The 19,196-nt window shown below is 45.7% G+C and overlaps 1 protein-coding gene across 1 annotated transcript in view; it reads right to left on the reverse strand.

Moving 5' to 3' along the window:
• The window catches only part of ACVR2A (activin A receptor type 2A), a 52,502-nt gene that overhangs the window by 5,111 nt on the left and 28,195 nt on the right, over window positions 1-19,196 (reverse strand). Inside the window, exons 2-7 of the mRNA XM_059852510.1 lie at window positions 15,906-16,113; window positions 14,037-14,146; window positions 12,591-12,745; window positions 2,546-2,689; window positions 1,095-1,238; window positions 253-398 (exon numbers count right to left, since the gene is read on the reverse strand). Of these exons, the coding sequence (XP_059708493.1) occupies window positions 253-398; window positions 1,095-1,238; window positions 2,546-2,689; window positions 12,591-12,745; window positions 14,037-14,146; window positions 15,906-16,113 (907 nt within the window). The remainder of the gene's footprint in view (window positions 1-252; window positions 399-1,094; window positions 1,239-2,545; window positions 2,690-12,590; window positions 12,746-14,036; window positions 14,147-15,905; window positions 16,114-19,196) is intronic.

Consider the following 19,196-nt stretch of genomic DNA (forward strand, 5'->3'; position numbering starts at 1 on the left):
TACAATAAATACAGATGTATGATGGATATAGGGATGTAGGGATATATGGAGATATGGAGATGGATGATGCATGTGGGATACAGAGATGGAATGAGAATGTTGCAATCCAAGTGTGGAGCAACTTCAACTTTGTTTAAATAACACGGGGAAAATGTGCCTTGGAGGGGAGATCCAGGAATTCCTGCAGGACCAGGAGGTGGTGATGGGCTGCCTGCAGGACTGCCACGTGTCCCTGCATTCCCAGGGCAGTACCTGTGGGAGATGGCTGGCTTGTGGCCGTCCTTGAGCCCCGGGATGTCCTCGTGCAGGTAGGCCAGGCCCCGGGCCATGGTCTGGGCGATGTGGCACAGCTCGTTCCACGACACCACGTTGGCCTTCAGGAAATCTGTCAGGGACCCCTGCAGAAAAACAGTCACACACCCAGCTCAGCCTCATTCCTCCAGGGAAAACCTGCATTCCTGCAATTCACATCTCTAGGATCTTTGGTTGTCCTTCCTTATGGACCAACAGCAGTTTCAGAGTGAAATACTCTGAATAAACAGAGATGAAATCATTCAGCACCACAGTTTCAGAGTGAAACACACATGCTGAACAAATCTGAAGAGATTTTCAGAGTGAACAACACACTCTGAACAAATACAAAGAAATCAAGATTATTCAACATAAAACTGAATGTATTCTTAATTAATTGTATTTGTGTTTCTTCTTTTTGCTGTCACAATAGAATCGATCTGTATCACTTCATTTTTTTTCTTATCAACCAAAAATAACCCCCCCAAAAATCTCTGCAAGATGGGAGGTTATGTATTTTAGGCAGGTTTAGATTGGGGATGTTAAAATAGACATATTCTAAAAAGCCAAAAAAAGGCAGCAACAACTTTTGTTTGTCTCCTAAAACAACTCCCCTGTCAGTAAAACCCGATGACAACTTTCTCAGCTGTCTGAAAACCAACTGCAACGAATTCACATCCAGTGAAAAGCGAGCAGCAAAGCGAAAGCTGCTTCCAATCTCCTTCCTCTACTGCCCCAGCCGCAGGTGTGTGCCCCCTGTGCTCCGTGGGGCTGCTCTCCCTGCCCTGCCAGGCCAGCCCCACCTTCTCGTGGAAGGCAGTGATGAGCCACAGGTCCACGTCGATGCTGGAGCCGCGCTTCTCGGCGCCGATGAACTGCAGGATGTTGTCGTGCTTCATGCCGGGCAGGCTGTAGATCTCGTACTCGTTCTGCCACGACTGCTTGTCCTGCAAGCACAGCAGCACAAAACAGTCATCCACCAACACATGGGGCACCAGGGGCTGCCCTGGGGGGAGTTTGCTACCTCTCAGGGCTCTGGCTGCTCACAGTGACCCCCAGATGTGTCACAAAGTCTCTTTTCCCAGCCTGGTGCTCAAAGAAGGACTCAGAGCTCTTCAGTTCTCAATTTCAAGGTTGTTCATTGTTCCTTAACTATAAAATTCTTTCTCCTGTCCAGCCAAGGTCTGTCCAGCAGGTCAGTCCAGGCACTCTGCCTGCCCCAGGGCAGTGTTATCTTTTTATACTAAAAACTAGGTGTACAATGTTTACAATAACTTTCAAATACCCATCACCCGTGTTAGACAGTGAGCTTCTACTCCAAACCAATCCAAAAGTCCCACCATCACAGCAGAAGGTGGAGGCCAAGAAGAAAGAGAAAGGTTGGACACACCCAGATTCCTCCATCTTGCCTCCTGAACTCCCATTCTAAAAACCCCAAAAAATCTATTTTTCACCCTGTGACAAATTAATTATTATTCTACTTATATTTTCATGGCTTGCAGATCCTCATATAAGGTTGGTAATTTTTCCCATGGGTCATAGTCAAAACCACAGGTGTCTTGGGCTCTGTGCCAGGGTCTCTGAGCCCCCTGGCAGGGGTCCTGGCAATCCAGGACAGCCAGAGAGATGTCCTGAATTCTGACAGCTACCAGAGTTTGGGAATGCTCTGTCAGAAAATACATGGAGCTTCTTGTGAAATAACGAGAGCCTGCAGCATTTATTGTGCAAGGCAGCCCCTGGAACACTGTGAGGGAACAAATCCCTGCACCTCGAGCAGCAGGGGGTGCTTTAATCCACGGAAAACCCATCCCAGTATCAGCATCCAGCACCACTCTGTGCTCTCCAAACTCTTCAATCCATTTAATGCAAGCCACGGCTTTGCCAGGGCACTTGCTGGGCAATGAGAGTTATGGCACTTCATTGAGGCACTGTTAATTGGACAATCACTCCAGGGTCTGCATTTCAGGACATTCCTTCTAAGTACAACTTAATTTGATTATTAACTGGTCAAGAGGTGGGTTAGAGCTGCTTAAAACCACGGATGCTGAATATTTTGATGATTAGAAACCCACACTTCACAGGGTTTATGCTTCAGTCATGTGTTCACTGCAGTAAAACACTTATTTTAAATCACTAAACTCTTCCTGCATCTTTTACACCTCAAGTCCATTTCCACTTGGATTTACAGAATTACTGGGCCAAGAAAAGCTGCATTAATGTGAGGAAAAACCAGGGCCCCAAGAGTTCTGCTCACCTGGATGGGGAATATTTTGACTGCAACGTATTCATTGAGCAGCTGAGCTTTCCACACACACCCAAATCTCCCCCTGGCCTTGATCTCCAGGAGCTGCAGCGGCTTCAGACCCATCAGGGGAGATGGTGGGGGAGGCCCAGGATCCTGCAATCAAGAGAGACCATTAATTAATGCTGCTTTAATTAATGACATTCATTCACATCATTCCTGAGAGCACTACAGACAGAGGACTGCAGATGGGGAGAGCCTGGGATCACCCAGCCAAACCCCACTGCAAGTCCCAAACACCCAGGGACAAAGCCCAGCCCTGCTGCACAGGGTGGGAAATGGGACTGAGACCTGCCCAGCAGGGATGGGACACACCTGGATAACAGCTGGGACAGCACAGCAGGGAAGGACAGCAGAAATTAGGGAATTATGGAATCAGGTGGGAAAGCACAGCAGAAATTAGGGAATAATGTGACCAGGTGGAAAAGCAAGGCAGAAGGATGAGTCTAATCAGGTGGGAAGAAAGCTCAGCAAAAATTAAGGAATATGGTAACCAGGTAGGAAAGCACAGCAGAAATTATGGAATAGGTGGTAAAGCAAGGCAGAAATGAATGAATAATGGAATCAAGAGGGGAAGCACAGCAGAAATTAGGGAGTAATGTGACCAGGTGAGAAAGCAAGGCAGAAGTCAAGGATTAGTCTAATCAGGTGGGAAGAAAGCTCAGCAAAAATTAAGGAATATTGTAACCAGGTGGGAAAGCACAGCAGAAATTAAGGAACAAAGATAATCAAGCTTTACTTGTTATATTTTTAAGAGCTGGAATTGCATTGAGCCCCCTGGATGCACTGAAGGTTTCTGTGTTTGTCTGAAGTGTGGGACCTTTGAACCCTGCAGATGCACACCTGGGGTCAGCCCCCTCCTGCCCCATCTCCCTGCTCCCAACTTTGCCAGTGAGTTCCTGAAATCCCAGCACCCAGAAATGAGCTGGAATGACATTGCAGGTGTGATCTGGTCCTGTCCTGCAGGATTTGTACAACTGGAGGTGAGACAGAGCTGCCACAGGGCAATCCATGGACCCCTAACCCCACATCCCCATTCCCATATCCCACACTGCAGCCTGGCACCATTCCCTTCCTGGGAAAGGGGAGGGGACAGTTTATTGCACACCCTGGATTTTCTGGTTTGCTGTATCACATCATCTGAACAGAACTAGCAGATTCTCAATTTTATTGCCAAAGTTCTGCTTCCTTCTGGGCTGGCTCTTTCCCTCCAGGTGGGATTAGCCTGTCCCTCTATAGAAACCCCAACAACCAACCCCAAAGTTTTCAAAAACCCTCCAAAACACCCCTTTTTCCTCTATTCTCCCCAGAGAGAAAAGCAGTTTTCAAGAGAATGAAAACCACCAGAGGACTTGCTTCTACAAGAGAGAGGAGAGTGCTCAATTAAGAGTTATTAAATGCTTGAGCACTTCCACCAAAGCCATGAAGTCCTGTGCAGGTTGAAGACACATTTTGTGACCAACTGTGGGGTTAAGAACCCTTCCCTAAGGGGAGAATGGAGACAAGGGCTGAGAATGCAAGTCCTGAGGCGTTTCAGTGCAGGAATCAACACCCCCTCTCTGCCTTCTTGTACAACAACAAATAAATTAAAAAGAACAAGTTCCAGAGAAAGATTCAGAGCAGAGTAACCTCACTGCACAAATTAATAACTAGACAAAGAATAAACAGCATCTGAAATTCAAATTAGAGACACACTGCAGCTCTGTCCCCAAAAAGGAGGAAATCCTTTTGTCATTGTGACAGCGACAGGCGCTTGAAGTTGTGACATCAACATTTGGAGCACAGAAAACCAAGTTTGAGAGCAAAGATTTCCCTCCCCTGGTGCCTTTCATTCCGTGCCAGAGCCCTCTTGGAATATTCCAGGCACCAGGGAAAGCAGTGCCCTCAATTTGTAAAATACAAACTGTACTAAATAAATATTTGTAAATCCAGTTTGTTGTCGTTAGAAGTGGAAGTGGGAACAAGATGCTCAAATTTATCCCCCAAAGGCAACCCTGATTTAATGAACTGTCCAACTTCAGAACCTCCTGCCTTGTCTGAAGCAGAGAAATTTGTGGGAAATAATCCCCAATCCCCCTTTGCTCTGGTGGTTTGGATTCCCCTTCCTTCCCACGCCCTCCTCCCAATAAACTGCTGGGATTTGGAAGCACTTGGTGCCTGAATTCTTCCCCAACCACCAGGAAAACCAAACACCTCCAAGATTTGCTGAACCCAGTTCCAGCATCTCTGCCAAGAGCTGGAAGTGCAAGTGGCAGGCAAACCTGGTGCTTTCCTAATTCCCCACTAGACCACAACACTTCCCATACTCCAAATTCCCCATTTCCTAGAAACCCCTGGCTCTCCTCACCACATTCCCAGCACCTGGCACAGCCTTTCCACGTGGGAAGCAGAAATCCTGCTGTTAGCACAACTGGAAAGAAAAGTTTTCCTTCTTTTTTCCCCTCTGTTTTTTTTCTAAAATCTAACTCCAGACTCTGCAGCTCCAGGGACTGATTTTACACAGAAACATTCCCTGACAATATTTCCAACTTGCTTTGCTCCAAGGAAAATTGTTTAATGTTCCAGAAATGTTCCCCATTATTCCTGTGAGGCTTTGGGGCTCATCTCTGTGGTGCCAAGGCCACAGTGCCAGCAGGGGTGGCAGGGGGATAAACTGGGCTCCCAGATTTCCCAGCTGTCCAAAACTCCAGGGCCCAATTCCCCTTTCCTGCCCTTCCCCTTGGACTGAGTCATAGGGGAAATATTCCTTAAGGAAGGGGAACTTCCAGGAATGGGGCTCCTTAGGTGCCCTCAAAAATGGGTCTGGAGATCAGAGAGCTGCTCAGCCACTGTGGAACCCAAATCCATGAACAGCAGCTCCTTAGAGGCAGGACCCTGCACCCCTGACTGGGAGAAGGAGCCAAACACGGAACAGAGATCCAAGGAACTCTGGGAACTCTTTACAGAGACATAGTCAGGAAAACATTCAAATATTTACATTTTTAATACACTGAAACCATTCTATTTTCTCCTAAACTGCATTTCCAAGGTATTTCAGGTGTTCATCAGAGAACTTTAATGATGACAGGAATTGAGCATTTTTATTACACCTCAAATCTCAATGTTTTCAATATTCCATTGAAAAGCTGAGCAGGAATGACCCAATTTGTAAATTAAGGGATCCCAGTAACTCAAAGTAAATATAAATATAAATATAAATAGTATATTTCCTGGGAAAGGTGGGAAAAATGAAGAGACTGAATGGTGAAGGAGTATTTTTATTTTTCTCCAGATGATCCATTTTTGGGAGTTCCTGCAGCACACAAAATCCCAGATCAGCACGTGGAGACCCCAGAGCTCCAATGGGTTTGTCACAGGGGGACATGGGAAGGGAGAGCCAAGGACAGGGCACAGGTGGGTGGGATGTGCCCTTTGCTTCCCTGGGCTGGGCTGATGGATCCCCCTGGCCCTGTGTTCCAGGATCCATCCCAGGCTGCACATCCTGACCCCACCACTCAGGAACTCCAGGGAATTCTAGGAGATCCACAAACCACAGGCTAAAACTGCATTTTTAAACCACACATGCTGACAGATGGTTGGTCCAAAACACTGAGAAATCACAATTCAGAGCAAACAACATCTCCCACATCCCCAGAAAGCCCCAGAGCCAGGAACAAACATCCTCTTACCTCAATCATTATATGAAAGGCGTGCTTGCAGAGAGGGAAAAAACACAGGCAAGAGAAATTACTATTTACTCCAGAATGGGATGCAAAAACAGCTTAGAGCAGACAAAGTCAATTATTTGTGAGTTAATGACAGGAAAATTCATGGGGACAGCAAAACTTTCCCACACCAGAAACAAATCATTCAAAACAACAAAGAAATCCAGTGTTGTTAGTAAAGGAAATTGAGGAAAACAAGATTATTCTACAGAAAACTGACAAAATTATTTTCTAATTACATTGGGAAACGCCCATTGCAGGTGTATAGAGCCGTGTTACTGCAACCAGCAGAGACACGTGGAACTTCCAAAGGTGAAATTCCAGAGGCCGGGATGAGAACCCAGCCCCTGCAGCGCTCCCGCTGCCCGCCAGGGGGCAGCGCCGCACCAGGGAAATCCCGGCCCTGGGCACGGAACCGCCAATGGCCCGGCTGGAACCGAACCGGATCCGTGATCGGCACCGGGCCTGATCAGTGAATGGCACCGAGCCTGATCAGTGAACGGAACCGAACCTGATCAGTGAACGGCACCCGGCCTGATCCGTGAACGGAACCGAACCTGATCAGTGAACGGCACCGAACCCGATCAGTGAACGGAACCGGGCCTGATCAGTGAACGGAACCGAACCCGATCAGTGAACGGAACCGAACCCGATCAGTGAACGGAACCGAACCCGATCCGTGAACGGAACCGGGCCTGATCAGTGAACGGAACCGAACCCGATCCGTGAACGGAACCGGGCCTGATCAGTGAACGGCACCGAACCCGATCAGTGAACGGAACCGAGCCCGATCAGTGAACGGAACCGAGCCCGATCAGTGAACGGAACCGAGCCCGATCAGTGAACGGAACCGAGCCCGATCAGTGAACAGAACCGAACCTGATCAGTGAACGGAACCGGGCCCGATCAGTGAACGGAACCGGGCCCGATCAGTGAACGGAACCGAGCCCGATCAGTGAACGGAACCGAGCCCGATCAGTGAACGGAACCGAGCCCGATCAGTGAACAGAACCGAACCTGATCAGTGAACGGAACCGGGCCCGATCAGTGAACGGAACCGGGCCCGATCAGTGAACGGAACCGAGCCCGATCAGTGAACGGCACCGAACCCGATCAGTGAACGGAACCGGGCCCGATCAGTGAACGGCACCGAACCCGATCAGTGAACGGAACCGGGCCCGATCAGTGAACGGAACCGGGCCCGATCAGTGAACGGAACCGAGCCCGATCAGTGAACGGCACCGAACCCGATCAGTGAACGGCACCGGGGCTGATCAGTGAACGGAACCGAGCCCGATCAGTGAACAGAACCGAACCTGATCAGTGAACGGAACCGGGCCCGATCAGTGAACTGCACCGGGCCTGATCAGTGAACGGAACCGGGCCTGATGAACACATCCACAAAGAGAGGGGAACTCCAACTCTCTGCACCCAGCAGATCCTGATAAATCCCAGTATTGAAGATTCCTCCAAACAATCCCAGCAGGAGTTCACAGTGTGGAACAAAACCCAGCAGAAAGCCACGGCCCAGGATTTCAGTGACCCCCTGTTTGTGCTGCTTTCATCCCTCTTGCTGAACAACCTCAGAGGAGATGCCGCTGTTCCTCCTCCTGCACTTTGGACTGCAGGCCCTGGCACAGCGCTCCCAGAGAAGCTGGGGCTGCCCCTGGATCCCTGGCAGTGTCCCAGGCCAGCCTGGATGAGCCTTGGAGCAGCCCAGGGTAGTGGAAGTGTCCCTGAGGCAGTGGAAGGTGTCCCTGCCCATGGATGGGATGAGTTTTGAGTTTCCAACCAACCCAAACTATTCCAGAATTCTGTGACTCTTTCACCTGAGCCATCTCCTTTGTCCTTTATAATGGGACGGATGTTGGAAGGGAGGGAATTCAAGCCCCTGTCTCCAGCTGCCATCACCTTCTGCCCCTCTGCCTTCACACCCTCAGGATGCTCTGGAGCCAAGAGAAGCCTTTCCCTGTGCCTGGAGACTGCTGAGCACACACTTCCCTCTCTCCAAATAATTCATACCAGATTAACACCAAGAACTAATCCAGGAGGATTCATTCCATAAACCTGTAACAGAACTTGGAGCACTGGCATCCACCAGAATCTCCTCCACCATTGGTCAGGGCAGAGCTCCAGAGCAGAGCAAAACCCACCCCAAGGGGCTGAAAACCTTTTTTTTCTTCCCAGGCCCATTCATTATTAAAGTTCTGCAGCTCTGGAGAATTATGGAAATTCCTCAGCAATAAGCAGAAAAATGTATGAATTCAACCTTTGTGCTCTGACCATAATGAGAAACTGCAAAAATGAAGCTCTGAGGAATGAGCCCTGTCCCAAACCTCTCACTCCTCCCTCGAGGGATCAGCTTCTCAAAAACTCTGATAAATTCCACACACATGGAAACATTACAGGGATGTATTTATGGTCATTAACACCTCTGGATTATAAACCAGTGTCCTCCCCTGCAGCCCACAGAGCATCACCTCAGGCTCCCAGCAGAAATCCAAGAGGCAGCAGTTAAAGGGTATCAGGCTACAAAGGAAATGCAAATCTGATATTTCTGTCAGGAATTACCTCTGGTAAACAAAAACTGGGAGCAGTTAACCCCCCTCAGAACCCATCACCCACACAAATGTACATAAACACACTCACTGCTGTTTATGCTGCCTGAAAACCAACTCTAATGGCTCTATTACAATATTTGGAACCAATTAGACCAATAAAACCCTAAGCAGTGTGGGTTTTCCCCAAAATTTGGGCTACCCACAACCATTTTCTGATCTGTACAAGCTGCACTTGGCTTTTGGGTGTTTTCATCCAAATTCTTCCCTCTGTTACAGATTTTGACTTGTACCAGCCCGTGGAGTCTGTTAAGAAAAAGAGAGGATCCAGTTTCAAGCTCCTCACCCACTGCACGTTCAGGGCTCCTGATTTGCAGTCACTTTCCAATCTCTTTTCCCATTTTCTATAAGCACCTGGCTTCTCCCTAGGTGTGTTTTTCAAGTAGCCATTAATCTTCCCAGGTTTGGATTCAATCCTTGAAAAAAAACCACCTCTCCCTTGCATTTTTCTACTGTTGAGATGTTTCTACTAAAATATCTGTAACAACAACAAGAAAAAAAATATGTGGCTTTTGGAAGACCAAAATGGGAAAAAACCTGAACAGCTGATTTAGTTCTTCATTCTTCAGCAGGAAACTGGGAATCTCCCAGGGTGGAAAGATCACCCCAGAAATTTCAAGTGCTTCAGGTAGATTTAGGAATTCCTGCGGTCAGAAATTCAAACCCTGATGCATCTCTGACCCCAGAGAGTTCAACCATTTCAGAAGAAATCCCCAAAACAGGTCACCAAGACAAGAAGTGAATCTGCAAAGCCTTTTCTCAAGCCTAACACAATTATTACTTGAAAATCAACCCAAAGCCAAAAGAGCAACGGTGATGCAGTGAAACCCTGCCAAGCTGGGCACCCAGGGAAGTCCAAGAGGTGAATGATTCCCTGCCCAGGGGGCTGGTGGCAGCTCTGTGGGAGGGTGACAGTGGCACCCATCAGCTGCCAGGGTGGGAAGAGCTCCTTGGAGCCTGCACTGACAGCTCTGGCAGCAGCTCAAGGCTTGTCTGGAGCCAGGGAGCACAACAGAGCAGCTCCCTGTCAGCCTCACTGCAGATTTATTGGGAATGTTTGGGGAGGAACCTGATCACACCTCACTCCAGACCCAGTGTCCCCCCGTGGAAAGGAACCAGGTCCCAGCACCTCTTTCTGCAGAAAAATGCACACATTCAAATATTTAAACTACAAATCTGATTCTTTGGATGGATTTGATCAGATGATGGATTTATGTGTGCTAAAGCAAATAGAAGTAAGGAGACAGAACAGCTCCTAAGTGTTTTCCATACACACAGATGCATTCAGCAAACATGGATTTGTTAATAACTCACTGGAGAGCACAGAAAGTGACAGATTTGATGGAATTTGACAGCTTTCACTGGATACTTCCCCACACAGCAGTGAAGCACAGCGAGCAGCACAAACAAGCCAAGACTAATTGTCCTTTATGTCTCTTTACAGGTTCAAACATTTCTTACAATGTATTTCTAGTTTTTTTAACTGTTTAAATAATCCAAACTATTTCTTTCCCTTTGCTCTCTAATCTTTTACTTATCACCAAATTCTTTCACCATTTCTCATTCTTCATTTTTATCGTTTGCTTATTTTTCTTCATTTTTATCTTTTGCTTATTCCTCATCCATCCTTTCATTTTTTCCTGGAAGTTTGGTACCAGCTCAGTATTCCCATTGCTTCTGGGAATAAAGCAAGGAAAAAGGGATAACTTTTATCTGGATGTCACATGGAGCAATCTCTTTTTTCCTGCTGCACATCCGACCTGTCCATTCTACCACTGCTACACAAAGAATTAAACCAAATCCATTTGCCTACAAACTCCACTCATGCTCCAATTATTAAATATACTATTAACAGATTAATTGCACCAATATTTCAGAGTTTATTCGTGGTTATAAAGTTCCCAATTCTTTCCCTCCCTTCCTGCTTCCCCTGTCTCCTGTTCCAAGCAGCTGTAATTAAATTTCAAGTGGGAACCACTGCTCTGCTGCATAAGGGAGAGTGTTTATACATTGGATTTACATAATAATTCTGGGTAGTTTTTCAGGCACAAGTGGCTTTTCCTGACTTTCCACATGAGCCTTAATGCCTGTTCACCACAAGATAGGAAAATGTTGTTGCCCCACAAGCACCAAGGTACATTTATCCCAAAGATACAATCTGAGCATAAACACAACAGCTGATTATCCTATTTATTAAAAATTCAGATGTCAATCCTGCCCCAAACACAATCCATGCAAGGAAAAAACTGCAGCGAAAGGAAGGAGAAACAGAATCCAAGTCCTTGATACCCCACACGTGTTTAACATTCCCTTGCTTTTCCATGGCTTTATCCATGACTTTATTTCTTTAGGAAGTCAATCCCACGCTGGAATTATCCCCACAATTAGCAGTTATGAATTTCATCTCCCAGCAAAGACCACTGGGTTGATGTAAAGTCCCAAATCCATAAAATGGGAGCTGGATGAACTAATTATGCTGACAGATTGCAGGGAGTCTGAGGAGCTGCAATCCTCTCTGCAAGGACAGCAAACAGACTTTTTTCCTCTAAATTATGTTCTTTTCATTTGGCAACAACATATGGCCACTGCCTCTCCCCAAATTCCTCTTATCTATTACTGAGAAACTGAAACCAAAACACTTGAGCTATCAACCCCAGGCAATGCTGCTTCCTGCAGCACCCTCCTGTCAAGCAGCAGCACTGGAAATATCCCAGGAGCTGGAGCACACAGAGATCAATCCTTGGCAATCCTACCCAAAATAACAAGAGTTTTCATTTTTATCATAAATAACCACTGTAGGACAGGTTGTGTATTCTGGTCACTGCACTGAGTTAGAAGCTCAAGTTAATTCCTACTGCAAAAATCCAAATCATTTTTCTCTTCATTTCCACAACCACATTTTCTTCACCTTTTCTGCTTTGTTCTCTAGAATTTCCTGCTTTAACTCTTTCCATAAAAGCCTCCTAATCTCAGCTGGATCTCCAGACATAACTGAAGGAAGAGGAATTCCAGTAGTAGCACTAATTACAGCTCCAGGATCAGCTGGAGCCTCCCAACAGCAGGAATTCCACACACAAGAGCCCCAGAAGGTTTGTCTGGGTGCACAGTGGTTACACTCAGGTGTGGAGCCCACAGCCTCATCCTCCTGACATAAAACACAAACACCCCTAAAACTGAAACCTTTCAGGCCAAAACAGAAAATACATAAACAAGAGGAAAAAGATGGCAGGAATCACAATGCATGAGCTGAGCTGTGAAGATTTTCTTAACATTCCCTATACCTGTATCCCAGTTCCAGGCTTCCTTAAAAACAGCTCATCCTCTCTTAGCTGCTATTTTCTGAACCCCTCAAATGGCCAAGATGAATTGGCAATTCTTTTTTTGTTTCAGCTAAGCATTACAGCTCACCGTGCCTTCACTGTGTCTTTGCCCTCTGTGCTCAGTTTTTCTTCTCCCAAACAAAGAGATGCATAAAAACATGAAGTAGTTGCTCATCTATTCATCAAAGAATAATTAATAAGGCTGTTTAAGTAAAGCTTAATTCTCTGCTTTAGGGGAGAGCAAGCGTTAGGACCTGGAAATCAGGAGGGGAACAAAGAGACCAGCCATGAGACAGATCCCCTTCAGGAATGGTTTGGCCCTTACAAAACCCCAAATCCTGCAGCAGGGGCTCACCTGGGTGGGAACAAGCACGGGAGGATAGGCCAGCTTGTGATGTCTGTACATCCAGAAGGAGAAGAGCACGATCACTGCAATTCCCATGATAGGCACCAAGGAGTAGAGCAAGGTGTTGAACAGAGGTGGCTTCGGTGTAACAGGATTGGAAGTTGCTGAAGGGAAAAGAAAAAAGACACAGCTTTTAAGGAACAAAACCAGGCAGTGTTTGAAATGTGCAGCAGCCTGATTTTCTAACAGCTGCTGCCATCATCACAGCAGGCTCCCAGTACCTGATTAGCCAGCACAAACTAACACCTGGTAAAAAGGCAGCACTTTGGAAAGCAGGGGAATAGCTCAGATCCCAGAGCCACCTCAGCACAGTGGAATTCTGGGCCTCCAGCCCCCACCGAGCTGCAGGGGGCAGGGGTGGGGGATGTACTCCCAGGGGACTGCAAGAATTCATCACCTAATGAACTAAAACCAATCAATACAGAGATTTGGCGACAACCTCCAGCACTTCTGTGCCTGGCTGGAAGGAGTTCTCCAGGTGAAGACATTTCCACACGACCTCAGAAAAGGCTCTGCAGAAGCAGGAGCTGCTTCCAAGGCAGCCACAGCCCCCTGGGGCAAGAGAGGGCTCAGGAGAGGAAAGAATGTCAATTATTGCCTTAGCAGCATCACTGACAAAAATGACAACAATATCTCCTGGGTCAACAAAGGCTATTTTAATCTTGCAGAAAATATTCTTTCATTTCATCAACAACTTCCTCTGGCTATTTGGTACATGAGACATTTGCTGGTTTCAGCTCAGTTATTAACATCCCTTGGTTTTCCAGCAGATTCCTGACTGGAAGAAGATAGGCAAGAAAAATCAAATCGCCTTTCAGCTGTTGTTTTTTAAAATAATTATTTGTTAAGTCTGCCTAATTTGATTGTCTTTCAGAACCACAGAATATGCTGAGTGGAAGAACCCACAAGGATCCTGTGATCTGGGAGGAAATTCTTCTCCCCTTTTTAGAGGTGACTGTGTCCATTTACAGAGAAGTTCAAACGGTCCAGGTGGGATAAAGAGAAGAAAGAAAAAGAACCTTTTCTGTTGCTTTTCTTCTTTTTTGAAGAAAAGGAGCATCCCCAGGCTGGCACAGGGATACAGGGATGAGAAGGCTTTCGGCCCAAAACTTTACACCCTTGGAGGATCTTACCATGTCATTAAGGTAAGATTTGACAGTAACTTCCATATCATAAACCAGGCAATTATTTCAGATTATCCTTCCTTCCCACCCTTGGAAAGAGTTGCAGTACCTCTTATTGATTTTACAGGAAAGCACCTTTCCAAGTGGAATAAATGAAGTGGCACTGCACAGAGCTCCACCAGAAGCCTGTGGCAGGAAAGGCAGGACTTTTGGGAAAGTGTGAGCTGCTGAAAAGGCAGGATGTGGAACATTGCTGTCAGGAGGAACTTACGCTGCGTGACCTCCATCTCCGGGAAGTAGAAGAAGCGCTCGTTGCACATGTTGCCCTCACAGCAACAGAAAAACACCTCAGGGCTGTCCTTCTTCTCTATGCAGTCATTCCTGCAGGAAAGAAGGGGAAAAGTTCATTCATCTCGAGCTGGGTTGTCTTTGTTCAGGAGAAAATATGTGCCCAGCTTTCAAATTTCCAAGGTGAACTTTGTTAAATTGACGGTGACCAAAATAACAGCTAAACCTAATAAATTAAATTTGGATATTTTATATTGCAATGAAGTTTTATTAAAGCAGAAACACATTTTTGTCATTTTTAAGACAAAGATAAAGAAAATCACTGCTGGACTGAGGAACAGTTCACAACCTAGATTTAAACGGGACAAGCAAGAGATCAAACAAGGCTGGAGGTAAGTGAGAAGGAGAATTTTTAAACTTTATTGTACTTGTAGAAAGAAATTATAAAGCTTCTACAATCTCCTCTGCCTACATTATGCTCAGGAACAGGGCTTATTTTATTCCCTGAATGAACTGCAGGAATGGCTTTTTTCACTAATATTCTGCTAACAAATAAGCTGAAACTATTCCCATCAGGAAAGAAAAAGCAGCAACCAGGAGCCAACCTGACAGCAGAACTGGAAAAGGCTGAAGAAATATTGCAAGATTTTAAACACAGCTGAAGATTGTCAAGGAAGTTTTGGGCTCATCTTCAAAACTTGGGGTTATTCCCTAGAGCCAGCTCTGGCTGTCACCCTGTCCTGTGACTTCCAGGGAACATCTGCTCTTTGATGTCCTGAATCTGCTGCTGTTTGGAGTCACCCCCACAGCTCCCAGAGCAGCCAGAGCACCCCACGCTCCAGAGATAAGATTTGGGCTGCTCTGGACAAACAGAGCACTGCCTGTGATTAGCACAAGTCACTTAATGAGGACTTACTCAGTTTCCAACTCCTTCCTTGCTGTCCTTCCTGCGTTTCATTTCTTCTTCCAATTTCTTTTCTTTGCTCAAGGGAGAATTTAATCTAATTATTTTATAATTTTTTTTAAATTGTGGAATTGAGCTTTAAACTGTTATTAAAGCAGAAAACAGCCTGGGCTGGGGGACAACTTGATTTGGGAGAAAGGAATGCAAGGCTTTCTTCTAAAAATTCAACTTCAAAGAAATACAAAGGAAGACTTCTGTAAAAATTGCTGAAATAATTCCTCAATACTTCTCAATGATGATCCACTGTGGATCTATTTCTTAATTCTCTGCCTTCCCAAATAATAAATGTTTTGGGCCAATAAAACCCAGTAGAGTATTTAAAAAACTGCAACACCATTGCTTAAGAGAGTCATGACCTTTATTCAGTCAGCATCTAACAAACCCCAAGTCCTGCTGTTACTGCTTGTGGGTTCTTTCTGGACCATCTGTTATCAACAAAATAACTGGAAATTTAGAATATTCTTAGAGCTGCCATTGAGCTTATTAATAAACTGCCAAAATACTTCCATGATCTGGTAAATTGCAGACATAAAGTGCTGACTTTCCAACTCTAAAGACTTTGGAAAAATCAACGAGAGAATTTTGCATCCTGGTTGCAATAATTATATTTGCACTGTTTGGCAATAACAAGGCACTACAGAATCTATTATTAATGGACTAAAAAAGAATAAATGAAATACCTGGGTTCATTCAAGAAGGTAAAACACGTTATTCTGCAAACAAGACAATGCACTCACATGGAATCTGGTCCCTAAATACAAGTGAGCATCTGAAAATAAGATAATTACTCCCAGACTCACTGGTTGTGGAGGGATGACGCAGAAATTACGGAGAGGCCAAAGAGTTTACAGTGACAAATCAATTTCAGAAATTCCTAGGAAAACTCACCTGTCATAACAATTGATGTCATCCAGCCAGCAGCCTTGCTTCACGATTTCAATTGATCCAGAAATATTCTTCCATGTGGCAAAGCAGTGTCTCCTTTTATCTTTATCACCATAGCAGGGCTCGATCCCACTGCGGTTGGTTTTGTCCTTCTCCCAGTTAGCGTTGTAGTAGATGCACTCCTGTGTCTCTGATCTGCCCAGGATGGCACCTGGAGGGATGGGAAGCACAATTCAATGGAATTCTGCAGGATCAGGCAGATGAATAAATGCAGGTTGTATAAAAATATCATTTACTGCACGTAGCAATGTGCCCTCTCTCCCCTCTTTTTAACAAAGAGAGAAAACACGCAAAGTTCAGCAGCATTCCAAGTGTTGAAACATGAAACAAAGATCTTCTGTGAAGTCAAACAGTGACTTGCATAACTTAGCAAGATTTGCAGAAATGAAGAACAAGTCATGGCAATACTTCTCCATGAATAGCAATAGCAGAGAAAATTTAGAATGCTGAGCAGGGAAGATTTAATTAAAATATTCGCCAAACCAGGAGCTTTAGCCAGGAAAATTCACCAAAAGGCATTTGTGCTTCTTATCTTGTTACAGGAGCCAAAAGAGCAGGGAGCTCATCTCAGAAACCCCAAAAAAAGCCAAGAAGTGTTTAGGGGCAAGTGTTACAGAATCCCAGAGTGGTGTGGGTTGGAAAGGACCCTAAAGACCATTTAGGGACCATCTAGGAAACCTTTCTGGGATTCTGGTGGAGATCCCTTCAGAGTTAATGGGATGTAAAGCACCAGCCTGGCTCCTGCAAAGGTGCAGGGTTGTTGGGAAGCAAGACTGCTAACAGAAGACAGGAAGGGAGTAAGAACTGCCTTTGATTTCTGTCTATCTCTTGTCAGATACTGCCCAGAGCGTGCCATTAATGTCCATGGGAGCTCCACCATTTAACATGTATTAAACCATGGGAAAATGGAGATGGAGGAGCTGGAGAACCAGAGGATCCACTGAGGAAGGCTCAGGAGGATGCCAAAGCACTTTGCCTGTATTTATCTATACATACAGAATTTTTCAGACATTACATTGCCCAGCACACTGAAGACCAGACTGGAAGAGAAAAGGTTTCCCACAGCAGTTTTTGACGGATTTATTTGCATCATTCACTACCTCCTTTATCCACATTTATCCACAATAAATGTGACCCAGCAGCCATTCCTGAGGAGAATGAGGATTATTCCCACCTGAGCCTTGGGAGAGCAGCACAGGAAGTCAGAGCTGAGCCAAGCACTGCCCATCCTGAGCATCTCACCTTGCTCTGCCCAAAGCTCTGCCTGTGTTCCCAAAATAGGCAGGAGCTGGAGGATCAATGGGAGAGGGGCAGGAGCCAGCTGGGAACACTGTGAGGGGCAGCCTGGGAACCATTAAATTCCTTGTGCTGCCACGGCCTGACCTTTACAGCTCTCAGCTATGGCAAGAAACAGATGAGGCAACAGATTGAACAATTTGGTTCTGTCAGTGCAATAAAGCAGAAGTCCTGGATTTCTCTCACACGTGCCATTGCTTTTCTCCTGCTGCCAAGCCCAGCTTTGAAGGACCACAGACAAGCTGAAATTTATCAAATTCAGCAACTGCAGTAAAACTAACTTTGCATAAATATTCTCTTTGTTCCTGTCTTCTTTCTAGTCAGTTTTCCTTATCCATCTATTTTTTAATCCATTAAAGCTCCAGTCAGTGACTGGCAGCAGTCACTGCTGGTTTAATGACCTTGGATCTGGCTGGGCTTCTCACCTGAGCAGGCACCTGCAATGGGTCTGGCCAGACTAACCCAGGCTTGGGCAGAGCAGGACAATCCTGGATTAATCCTTCAAAGCAGAAAAGCAGGAATGTGGTGGAAGAAAGGCAAAAGGAGAAGGGGAACCACACAAAAAAGGCAGCCCTGAGCCCATCTGCTTCCAAGCAGCTCTGCCACCCCCTCCACAGGGATGGAGCTCCCAGGGGACAAGGGCAGCTGGCATTTACAATAAAGTGAATTTATTAGGCAGAGCAGGTCTCTAATGGAACTGCTGTATCCATTCTGAGTGCCCAGGGAATTGCCAGGTCCTCAGAAACCAATTCCTGAATCTCAAAAAGCAAAATGGTGCTGCTGAAAGAAGCCAAACTCCAGCAGTGGATGGAACATGGATGGAACATGAGGGCTGAAAGCTTGGGGGGAAAGCCCCCTGGGAAAGCAAAGGGCATGAAGTACAGAACTGACTTTACTTTGGGCACATTAATCCAGATCCCATTGGATATCTGTGTATCCCCATCCCAGTGCTGCTCTATCCCTCACACTCTTGTCCATCCACCACAGCTGCACTGGGGAAACAAAACCAACATTTGAACTTCTGAACCACTCTTAATACAGGAAACAGCAGAATTGGGAGCAATTCCATCAGACAGTTCAAGTGCAGCCTGGAAAGCCTCACCCCAGGAGGAGCTGGAAGCACTGGCTGCCACTTCTCAAACAGAGAGACTGAATGACTATAAAAAATCTACCAGTTTTTGAATTTAAAAGGAGCAAACAGTCCACAGCTCCTAAGGACTAACATGGCCTTAATTCAGGAAGGATCACTGGGAAAAGGTGCTGGATGGAACAGGAATTGTCTCTTAGAGGTATCACTAAAAAAAAAGGACAGAAGCTCCTGGGAGTTCATCATCCACTAAACCTAACACTGAGCAACACAAGCCCATGGGTCTGTGCTGCAGGAATGGTTCCTGATACTTTAGCTGAGATGTGATAATGATCGTGTCCCTCCCTTTCCAGGGAAGACTTCAACACTTCCCACGTCCTACCCTCATTCCAAACCCTGCTTTTGCTGCGTGATTACTTGGTGACACCACGGAGAGACACAAAGGGCAAAGGGAACTCAATCTGTGATCTCTCACTGCTCTATGAAATGTAACAACATTTTCAAGCTGAAGTCATGAAAATTGATGAAAAGCATGCAAAGATTAGTTTAATGGTGCCAAGGACACTTTTTTTTTTTTTTTTTTTGCTGTTCCCTAGAAAACTTACAATATATAAAAGAACTGAAGGGTGAGGCTCAGTCTGGCAGACACCTCTGCCTGTAACAAAAGGTTACTTAAATTGTGTTATATTTGAGATGAATTTGAACTCTTTAAGGACTGAAATACAAGGAATGGAGCAGTTTATTAGAATAAACCAGCAGAGCACCACAGGGACCAAGTAACTTATAGATAGAATGGCCCATTCACCAAAATACCAGAATTGTAACACGCTGTTCTAGAGGAGCAGAAAAGA

The sequence above is a fragment of the Haemorhous mexicanus genome, chromosome 8 (genome assembly GCF_027477595.1).
Source record: "Haemorhous mexicanus isolate bHaeMex1 chromosome 8, bHaeMex1.pri, whole genome shotgun sequence".
NCBI classification, from domain to species: Eukaryota; Metazoa; Chordata; class Aves; order Passeriformes; family Fringillidae; genus Haemorhous; species Haemorhous mexicanus.